General features: G+C 44.0%; 1 protein-coding gene across 4 annotated transcripts in view; it reads left to right on the top strand.

The window, feature by feature from the left end:
• The first annotated feature begins 1,330 nt into the window (after nt 1-1,330).
• The window catches only part of DZIP1L (DAZ interacting zinc finger protein 1 like), a 58,314-nt gene continuing 48,251 nt past the window's right edge, over nt 1,331-11,393 (top strand). The window contains exon 1 of one of the 4 annotated variants that reach the window (XM_040427622.1): nt 1,331-1,560. Coding sequence is in view for 1 of the 4 variants with exons in the window: in XM_040427619.1 (XP_040283553.1) it covers nt 1,578-1,604 (27 nt within the window). In the remaining 3 variants the exon portion in view is untranslated. Of the gene's footprint in view, nt 1,605-11,393 lie in introns of all 4 variants that reach the window. The other 3 variants (XM_040427620.1, XM_040427621.1, XM_040427619.1) reach the window with 3 other exon arrangements.

Raw genomic sequence — 11,393 nt, 5'->3', positions numbered from 1 at the left:
GTTGTGCAAATGAAACAGTGAACAATATGGCTGTGTGGAAGACATTAGGGAAGCCCAAGAAAGATCTATACCTTCACAATTATGATTCTACAATACAGCACAGACATTATGCAAACTTTTATTGAAAACTTGGGTACGCTAGACAAGGGCAATGACATCAGTAATTTGCTTATACTATCCAGAACCTAGATTACTAAATTGGGGCTGACCCCCAAGGCCAGGACCGAGGCAATGCAAGCAGTATGGTAGTCAGTAACCCAGGCAAACAAGAGATGATCCTCACCTGTCATCTGACACTACATGGGCTTAGACATACTTACATATAATGAATGAATGGGCCATTTAAAGGGGGATTCCTGGACTTTAATACCGATGAGTTATTCCTATGATAGGCCATGAATATCAGATGGGGAGGGGGGGTCTGCCTCCAGCACCTCCACTGATCAGCTGTTTGCAGAAGCTGCTGTGCATCAACATCAGAAACACTCCATACACTGAGTGGTGGCTGTGCCTGGTTATTGGTGTCCATACAAGAGAAGGGTGGCCACCATGGTGCACAGTCAGTAAGAAGAAACAGCTTGTCACCTCTGTGGCATGATGACAACCTGCTGCCAATTAGAGGAAGCTGCACATGAGCCGCCGGGCAACCAGGTCCCCTGGGGAGCGCTATGTGTGTGAAGCCGGGGGCGTCAGGGGATCATTAGAGGACTTTGTAGTCTCCAGGGTCTTCTGTTAGTGTAATTAGACTGACTTCATCAAAACAAAAAACACTAAAACCTGAGCTACACAGCCAGATCCTGCTGATTCATGATCTCAAACCCAGCACATTATCTATCTATCTAATATCTATCTATCTATTATCTATGTATCAATCTATCTATTATCCATCTATCTATCCCATGTCTATTTATTATCTATCTATCTATTATCTATCTATCTATCTATCTATTATCTATCTTAGTTTTAACCCATCAGTTGGGATAAAGAATCATAGTGTTCCATAATGTGAATCTCTAAACAACGCCACAGCCTGTTATGTGTCTCTTATCTGTCTGTCCATCTATCCGGTGAGGGAGAAAGATGTGGACATGTTGAGATACTACAACTCCTATCATTCAGTGACATTCTGCATATATAGTTACAGCCTGCTGCGTCCTGTGGTTGCACAGCCGGGATGCTGCAGACGTCACCTCCACATTATGTAGACAGGCGCCATCAGATTATATACAGATTACAATGTCTGCACTTCTATTACTCTGCCCTGTCATCCAGTCATGAAGGCGGAAAGGGCGCTCATGAAAGGGCATGGATGGGAGCTTTGGTTCGGGACATGGCTGCCCCCTAGTGGACAAGGGCGGCGGTACAGAAAGCCAAACAGGCGGCAGCCGTTGTTGCTCAGGTAACAGCTTGGCTTCGAGTACACTCAGGTCAGAGAGACCGAGACACAGCAGAGGAGTCGGTGCTCAGTGCAGAGGAGTCGGTGCTCAGTGCAGAGGAGTCGGTGCTCGGTGCAGAGGAGTCGGTGCTCGGTGCAGAGGAGTCGGTGCTCCCAGCAGAGAGGTGAGTGCTGCTGAGCCATGTCTGATGGAGTAGTGCAGAGGAGTGTGAGCCCTGGGACTGCTGGTGCTCAGGTTACGATCCTCATCTTGTATGTCTGAGCTCCAGGGAGCAATGAATTGGAGCAACTCAGGTCCAGTTCTAGCAAAGCTGAGTTTTATCATCGGATATTTGAGCTGATTCTGCTTTTGTGCACAGATAATGATATTGCAATATGTTATTGTGGTGCTCCACCCTGCAGAGTTTTGAAAAGATGCATCTGTATAAGGCCTCATGCACACGTCAGTGTTTTTTCACTGTCAGTGATTTGGCTTCAGTGGTCCGTGTCCGATTTAGCTTCAGTTGTGTTTCCTTGTGCCTTTTTTTTTGTCTGACAGGGGGAAAAAAGGAAGGTTAATGAAAAGTGTAATTTTATTGCACCAAGGTCTTGTAGAAAAAAACGGACACGGACACGGATGACATACCAGTTGTGCATCCGTTTTTTTTGACGGACCCATTGACTTGAATGGGTCCGTCCTCCGTTTTCCACTGACAAGAATAGGACATGTTATATTTTTTTGACGGACTGGAATCACGGATCACGGACACGCGGAGAAAAAACTGAGGACTATCAGTTTTTTTTCACAGCTCCATAGAAATGAATGGGACCTCTGCTAAACTGTGAAAAATGACGGAACGGACGCGGATGCACACAACGGTCATGTGCATGAGGCCTAAGGCTACATGCACACGACAGATGTTTTTTGCGGTCCGCAAATAGCGCATCCGTGTTCCTGTTTTTTTAACATCCACATCCATTCCATTTGTCCGCAAATTTTGTAGGTTGTGTTTCCGTGTGTCTTCAGGTTTTTTTTGCAGTCCGCAAAAAAAACCTAAAGCCTGTAATTCTTATAATTTAATATATACAGGATTCCCAACAACCATCCGCAAAAAAAAACGGATGCGGATGACATACGGATGGCTTCCGTTGGTCATCCGCATTTTTTTGCGGACCCATTGTTTATTGCAGACAAGAATAGGACATGCAATACTTTTTTTGCAGACGGGAAACAAGGACAGCGGACACGGAAAATAAATGGTTGACTACACCACAATTTTAACGGCTCCATAGAAATGCATGGGTAAGGCTACATGCACACGACCATTCCGTTTTTTGCGGTCCGCAAACCGCGGATCGGCAAAAAACGGAAGCCGCCCGTGTGTCTTCCGCAATTTGAAATGGGCGGCCCATTGTAGAAATGCCTATTCTTGTCCCCAAAATGGACAAGAATAGGACATGCTATATTTTTTTTGCGGGGCCACGGAACGGAGAAAAGGATGCAGACAGCACACGGAGTGTTGTCCACATCTTTTGCGGCCCGACTGAAGTGAATGGGTCCGCACCCGATCCGCAAAAACTGCGGCTGGGTTGCGGACCCGAAAAACAGTCGTGTGCATGAGGCCTTAACCATCCGATCAGCCAAAAGAAACGGAAAGGACGCAGAGAAAAACTGTTGTGTGCATGTAGCCTAAGGCCTCATGCACACGGCCGTTGTTTGGGTCCGCATCCAAGCCGCCGTTTTGGTGGCTCGGACCCATTTACTTCAATGGGGCCGCAAAAGATGCGGACAGCACTCCGTGTGCTGTCCACATCCGTTGCTTTGCGGACAAGAATAGGCAATTATTGAAGGCTGTCCGTGCCGTTCCGAAAATTGCGTAACGCGCACGGACGCCATCCCTGTTTTGCGGATCCGCACTTTGCGGACCGCTAAACACACCACGGTCGTGTGCATGAGGCTTTACTCATCTATATACCCCTATATACATCATTTGTATACCCCTATATACATCATCTATATAACTCATCAATATACCCCTATATATATTATCTGTATACCCCTATATACATCATCTATATACCCCTATATACATAATCTATATAACTCATCTATATACCCCTATATATATCATCTGTATACCCCAATATACATCATCTATATACCCCTATATACATAATCTGTATAACTCATCTATATAACCCTATATATATATATAATCTGTATACCCCTATCTACATCATCTATATACCCCTATATATATCATATGTATAACTCATCTATATACCCCTATATACATCATCTATATACCCCTATATATATCATCTGTATAACTCATCTATATACCCCTATATACATCATCTATATACCCATATATATATATATATATATAATCTGTATAACTCACCTATTTACCCCTATATATATATCATCTGTATAACTCATCTATATACCCCTATATACATCATCTATATACATCATCTATTTACCCCTATATACATCATCTGTATACCCCTATATACATCATCTATATACCCCATATACATCATCTATATACCCATGTGTGTGTATATATATATATATATACAGTACAGACCAAAAGTTTGGACACACCTTCTCATTCAAAGAGTTTTCTTTATTTTCATGACTATGAAGGCATCAAAACTATGAATTAACACATGTGGAATTATATACATAACAAACAAGTGTGAAACAACTGAAAATATGTCATATTCTAGGTTCTTCAAAGTAGCCACCTTTTGCTTTGATTACTGCTTGGCTTCAAGAGATAGTCCCCTGAAATGGTCTTCCAACAGTCTTGAAGGAGTTCCCAGAGATGCTTAGCACTTGTTGGCCCTTTTGCCTTCACTCTGCGGTCCAGCTCACCCCAAACCATCTCAATTGGGTTCAGGTCCGGTGACTGTGGAGGCCAGGTCATCAATGAGCTTGAGGCTATAATGGCATCTGAGAAAATAGATGTAGTGGCTATTACTGAGACGTGGTTCAAGAGGAGTAATGACTGGGATATATCAATACCAGGGTTCTCTCTATACAGGAAAGACAGAGAAGGCAAGAAGGGGGGAGGGGTGGCCCTGTATGTGAAAGATAGCATAAAATCTAATTTGATACAAGTTAGCGAGAACAATTTAGAGTCAGTTTGGGTTACCTTGCAGCTTGATAATCATAAGGTAACTCGTGTAGGTGTTATATATAGACCACCTACCCAAGTCAAAGAATTAGATGATCTACTAGTTGAGGAAATAGCTAAAATGACATTGAAAAGGGAAGTTATCATTATGGGAGACTTCAATCTTCCAGATGTAAACTGGAAAACCAAAATAGCTAGTTGTGCCAAGAGTACAGATATTCTAAATTCCCTACTGGGATTATCTCTACAGCAAGTAGTGGAGGAGCCAACCCGGAAGGAGGCCATTTTAGATTTAGTATTCACAAATGGGAATTTGGTATCTGATATTACTGTAGGGGAAAGCTTGGGATCTAGTGATCACCAGTCAGTGTGGTTTACTATAAGTACAGTGACTGAGTCACACCACACAAAAACAAAAGTTTTAGATTTTAGAAAAACTGACTTTTCTAAAATTAGATTAGTGGTATACGAGTCCCTATCAGACTGGAACAGTTTCATTGGAGTCCAGGAGAAATGGGACTACTTAAAAGTGGCACTATTGAAGGCAACAGAAGATTGCATTAGGCTTGTCAGTAAAAGCAAAAAAAGGAAGAGACCACTGTGGTACTCAGCAGAAGTGGCCAAAATCATTAAAAACAAAAAGATAGCATTTAGGAATTATAAAAAAAAAAAAAAAAAACGAGGATGACAGACAAATTTATAAGATTAGGCAGAGAGAGGCCAAACAAGTTATAAGAGCTTCTAAAGCACAGGCAGAAGAGAAATTAGCTCAGTCAGGGAAAAAAGGCGAGAAGACATTCTTCAGATACATAAATGAAAAAAGGAAACTAAAACAAGGAATTACCAAATTAAAAACTAAAGAAGGAAGGTATATGGAAGAAGATAAAGAACTAGCTGACTGCCTCAATGAATACTTCTGTTCAGTTTTTACAAAGGAAAATGAAGGAGAAGGACCTCAGTTGGGAAAGAAGACTAATGAATCTTTTGACGCATGTGTCGTTACAGAGGAAGAGGTTCTAAGTCAACTGTCTAAAATTAATACAAATAAGTCACAGGGGCCTGATGGGATACAGCCAAAGCTATTAAAAGAGCTCAGCGGTGAACTAGCAAAACCATTAACAGATTTATTTAACCAATCACTGGCAATAGGAGTCATCCCAGAAGATTGGAAATTAGAAAATGTTGTGCCCATTCACAAGAAAGGTAGTAGGGAGGAATCGGGCAACTATAGGCCAGTAAGCCTGACATCAATAGTGGGGAAATTAATGGAAACCATACTTAAGGAGAGGATTGTCGAACATCTAAAATCCCATGGATTGAAAGATGAAAAACAGCATGGGTTTACTTCAGGGAGATCATGTCAAACTAATCTTATTGATTTTTTTGATTGGGTGACTAAAATAATAGATGGAGGAGGTGCAGTAGACATCGCTTATCTAGACTTTAGTAAGGCTTTTGATACTGTCCCACATAGAAGGCTTATCAATAAAGTGCAGTCATTGGGCTTGGACTCCCATATTGTTGAATGGATTAGGCAGTGGCTGAGGGACAGGCAACAGAGGGTTGTAGTCAATGGAGTATATTCAGACCAAGGTCTTGTTACCAGTGGGGTACCTCAGGGATCTGTTCTGGGACCCATATTGTTTAATATCTTTGTCAGCGAAATTGCAGAAGGCCTCAATGGTAAGGTTTGTCTTTTTGCTGATGACACAAAGATTTGTAACAGGGTTGATGTTCCTGGAGGGATACACCAAATGGAAAAGGACTTAGGAAAACTAGAGGAATGGTCAGAAATCTGACAACTAAAATTTAATGTTGATAAGTGCAAGATAATGCACCTGGGGCGTAAAAACCCAGGAGCAGAATATAAAATCCGTGATACAGTCCTAACCTCAGTATCTGAGGAAAGGGATTTAGGGGTCATTATTTCAGAAGACTTAAAGGTAGGCAAACAATGTCATAGAGCAGCAGGAAATGCTAGCAGAATGCTTGGGTGTATAGGGAGAAGAATTACCAGTAGAAAGAGGGAGGTGCTCATGCCGCTCTACAGAGCACTAGTGGGACCTCATTTGGAGTATTGTGCTCAGTACTGGAGACCATATCTCCAGAAGGATATTGATACTTTGGAGAGAGTTCAGATAAGAGCTACTAAACTAGTACATGGATTGCAGGATAAAACTTACCAGGAAAGATTAAAGGACCTTAACATGTATAGCTTGGAAGAAAGACGAGACAGAGGGGATATGATAGAAACTTCTAAATACATAAAGGGAATCAAAAAGGTAAAAGAGGAAAGAATATTTAAAAGAAGAAAAACTGCTACAAGAGGACATAGTTTTAAATTAGAGGGGCAAAGGTTTAAAAGTAATATCAGGAAGTATTACTTTACTGAGAGAGTAGTGGATGCATGGAATAGCCTTCCTGCAGAAGTGGTAGCTGCAAATACAGTGAAGGGGTTTAAGCATGCATGGGATAGGCATAAGGCCATCCTTCATATAAGATAGGGCCGGGGGCTATCCATAGTATTCAGTATATTGGGCAGACTAGATGGGCCAAATGGTTCTTATCTGCCGACACATCCTATGTTTCTATGTTTATCTTTGAGTTGTAGTTTCACAGCAGCTGCAGATTGCAGATGACTGACACTAGTATTGGCTGCCGTGGTCGTGGGCCCCTTGTTCCTATGGAGTACACGTTATTACATAGGGTTGTAAGCAGGGGGCAGTCATGCCATATCATCACAGCTCGTCGTGGGTGACGTCATGTCACTGTGGAGTGCTAGTATTACAAAGTAAGTGTCCTCCAGGAATAAAGAAACCCGGCCTCTCTAGTGTCACCCAGTGTCTCTTATAGGCCCCATTTTTATGCCGGCGAAATTTGGTGTGAAATGTGCTCCGAGAAGCCATTGGCAGTAGCGCCAAATCTTTGTCTGATTGTTTTCAGTGGGAAACCACGTTGCACTTAATGCAGCCATAGTTTATAGCCGCGACCGCGTAAAAAAAAAGCTAATGTCCGGACAGATGACGCTGGAAACCTTTGCAGGTGTCCTGTTACAGTTTAGCTCCGTTGCATGGGGCCAGACCGCGATATTCAGATTAAAAAAACGAAGGCAAGGTTTCTGCCGTGGAATTGGTGGTGGATTTTGCCCTTAGGGACGCAACCTCCGCCAATAGGAGGCGTTAGAGAGGCCTTGTTCCTGAAGAATATCTTCTTTGAATTCCTTTTTCTCCCAGGGAGCATTTCCAACCTGATGGTCTCCACATTATTCCCCGAGCCTTAGTATTTGGGCCCATGCACACGAACGCCCCGTGCCCGTGCTGTGGACAGCAAATAGCGGTCTGCAATGCACGGACAATGCACCGCGTGGCCGCCATTTGCGGATGTGGACCTACTGACTTGAACAGGTCCGTGATCCTCCCTAGGATTCGGTCCGCAACACAAAAAAAAATAGAACATGTTCTATTTTTTTTTGCAGTGGGGAGACATGGACCAAAATCCCACTGAAGGGCTCCGTAGTGCTTTTGTGGGCTTGGCACCGCTCCGTATCTTGAAGATTGCATAGAAATGAATGGAGGGCGGCTGCACATGCGCAATGCACCCTCCACCACCTTTCTCCGCTCCATTCTCGGTGTAGATGCAGGTCCCAGCGGTGGGACCCGCACCTATCAGACAATGGGGGTATATCCTAGCGATATGCCCCCATTGTCTGACATGGAAAAACCCCTTCAAAGAGGGTCACCTCTCCTGACATGTCAGTTTTAGGAACTACTTGCTTTTAAGGGATACTTATAAAATCATGTTTGGTCATAAGGTGCACAGTGTTGTAATTCACATTGTGTGTCGGGCACCGCTTATCACTGCATTGGTTAAATGTAAAGGTCTGTCCCCATAAATGAGTAGCGGCGTGATGGTGACATGGTCCTCCGCACCTAAATACAAAGAAGCCTGTGTCTGTGCTGTGTACAAAGCCCTGTTGGATCTAGATAAGAACATTCCTGAACTGTCGGATGTTCCAACGTTCTGTCCACGTGAGAAATCTGATGGGAGATTCTGAATGATTTACCAAATAAGGCTCATGCGCACGACCGTTGTCTGTGTCGCTGTCCGCAAAACGCAGATCCGCAAAACACAGATGGCGTCCGTGTGCGTTCCGCAATTTGCGGAACGGCACGGACAGCCATTGATAGAACTGACTATTCTTGTCCGCAAAACGGGCAAGAATAGGACAGGTTTTTTTTTTTTTTGGGCGGACCACGGAACGGAGCAACGTGTGCTGTCCACATCTCCGTGTGCTGTCCGCATCTTTTGCGGCCCCATTGAAGTGAATGGGTCCGCATCCAAGCCGCAAAAACTGCAGCTCGGATGCGGACCAAAAACAACGGTCGTGTGCATGAGGCTCAACCCTGAGCATTTATTAGCTCACTTTCCCACGGTCAGTATTTGGTCAGTATTTTTCATCAGGAGTGGATCCTTTAGAGAAAAACTATAATGAGAAGGTTTGAACCTGCTCCTGCTTCTGGATCTCTGGACTCCTGGCTTCAGTTTGCAAATACTGATGCAAACCACTGACCAAATACTGGCCGTGTGAATGTTCTCTTATTATAGGTCTGTAGAAGCGAAGGGTTCATTGGGTTTATTTTATTTTGGGTTCTCAATTCTTCAAATCCGCACATAATAACATGGGGTTTGATAGGGGTCACGTGTGCTGCTGCAGCCAATGTCTGGCTGCAGCTGTGACCTATCTACCATATGTCATGTGACCCATTGATGTGACGCATGGAGGAGACATCACTGCTGCAGCCAGTCATTGGCAGTACCTGCACACCAGGTCAGGTCCCTGGTCTACAGACCCTGCAGCTGCCACTATTGGATCCAACAATCAGGGGAGCCCCCTGGCATGGCAGAGCTTCGCACCCACATCAGTGTTTCATCTGTAGTCGGTGCTCCTATGGATGCCCCAGTTACTGTGGAAAAGGGCAAAATAAAAAATATGAGTCAGTGTCCCCCCAGAGGTCTGTTATGCCTTCACAAGGTTATGGTAAAAATATATAAAATACATAAAAAATACTATATAAAATACATATAAAGAAAGAAAGCCACTGCCTGTACCAATGCAGACTGTTGTCTTAGCCACCTCATGACCCTATACATAATATATATCAGAACCACCAAAAGAGAAAGATAGGGATAAGTCATCAATTCCTGATCAGTGGGGATCCGACACCTGGCAACACCGATCAGCTGCCCCAACAGCCACGATGCCACTAATGCCACTGGGAACAGCCGGGAGCACAGCTCCATTCCCAGTGTAGTGGTCTCATCAGGTTACTGCAGCATTCAAGTGAGCGGGAGCGGAGCTGGCGGACATGGCCACCACAGTCTGAATGGAGAGTGGTAGTACTGGCGCTGGAGGAGGCAGGAAACAGCTGATCTATGGGGTTGAGGGGTGTCTGACCCCCACTGATTGGACATTGATGACCTCTTCAATCTACGGAGCCTGGGGAACCCCTTTAAGTTCAAAGGGTACAAAGTGATGCCTTATTACCCCTGTGGCTGCGCCGTATGAGCATTAACACTATGTATCACTTATCCATAGGAGGTATGATCACTAATAGTCCGGCTACTGGAGCCCCTGCTGATCACAAGAGGGGTCCATGAGTTCGGCTACTTTCACACTGGCGTTTCTGGGTCCACTCTCACAAGCGGCCCAAAACGGATCAGTTCAGCCCCAATGCATTCTGAATGGATAAGGATCCGTTCAGAATGCATCAATTTGGCTGCGTTTGGTCTCCGTTGCGCTTTTCAGGCGGACACTAAAACGCAGCTTTCAGCGTTTTGGTGTCCGCCTGACGATGCGGAGCCAAACGGATGGAGGTCATCTGTCCCCATCACCTATTGTCAGTGGAGGATCTGGTGCCTCCATTGTAATCTTGTCCTGTAATGATAGTTAGATGACTGCTTACACAGATCCCAGTGTAGACAGCAAAAACTGAAACATGACATCAGCCTATTGGGAGTCAGAAGTATAAAAACTGCAATTATGCAGGATATTTGTTATAACAGATTGTAAGATGGATAATTTATAGAAGAAACACCACCAAAATGTTTTAAATATTATTATTATTTTTTTAAAGAGGATCTATCGGCCCTCCCGACTAAGTGTATTCCCCATGAAATAGCAATTCTGCATTGTGCTGTTCCTCTGCTATTCCTCCTGGTATTTATAAACCCTCGTAGAAACAGTGGTGACCTCTACCTATAGGGCCTCTTTCACACGAGCGATATGGATTGTTTCAGGATCTAAACTGGGAATAAACTGATGGTTTAGCAGATCATTTTTTCTGTGCGATTGAGCTCAGTGTTTCCGTTTTTTTTCGCCCGGATTGTATCCGGATTGGATAGGTTTTCAATTGTGTGAAGAAAAACGAAAGAATAACAGTCTACAACTCCTCACAACCATCAATGGAAAACGCATTGTATCCAGATGCCTTCCTTTTTTACCGCAAGCTCCATTCACTTCTGTGGAACCTGAGGGGCACGAAAAACGCACAGTATAGAACATGCTACGATTTTTCTGAACGGAGAAATGATGCATGAGGAACGACCCATTGTGCAAAGACCCATTGACATGAATCGGTCACGATGCTACATATGCGTTCACTACACGCATTGCGTCCGGATGGAAAATTTGCTCGTGTGAAAGAGGCCTAAAGGGACTGTAACCAGGCCTGGAGCCTCTCATGTCCTGTTGTCCATTTTTCTGTGTCTGTACTATTGGCACCCTGTGGACTGGTAACACACATACCCCCCCATACCCGTCCAAACTTTTTGGACGTTTGAAGAGGGACACTGATGGTTCATTGCGTGAAAGA

Source organism: Bufo bufo, chromosome 4, assembly GCF_905171765.1.
Source record: "Bufo bufo chromosome 4, aBufBuf1.1, whole genome shotgun sequence".
NCBI classification, from domain to species: domain Eukaryota; kingdom Metazoa; phylum Chordata; class Amphibia; order Anura; family Bufonidae; genus Bufo; species Bufo bufo.
Note: the sequence above shows the minus strand (reverse complement) of the source record. Positions and strands in the feature narration are given on the sequence as shown.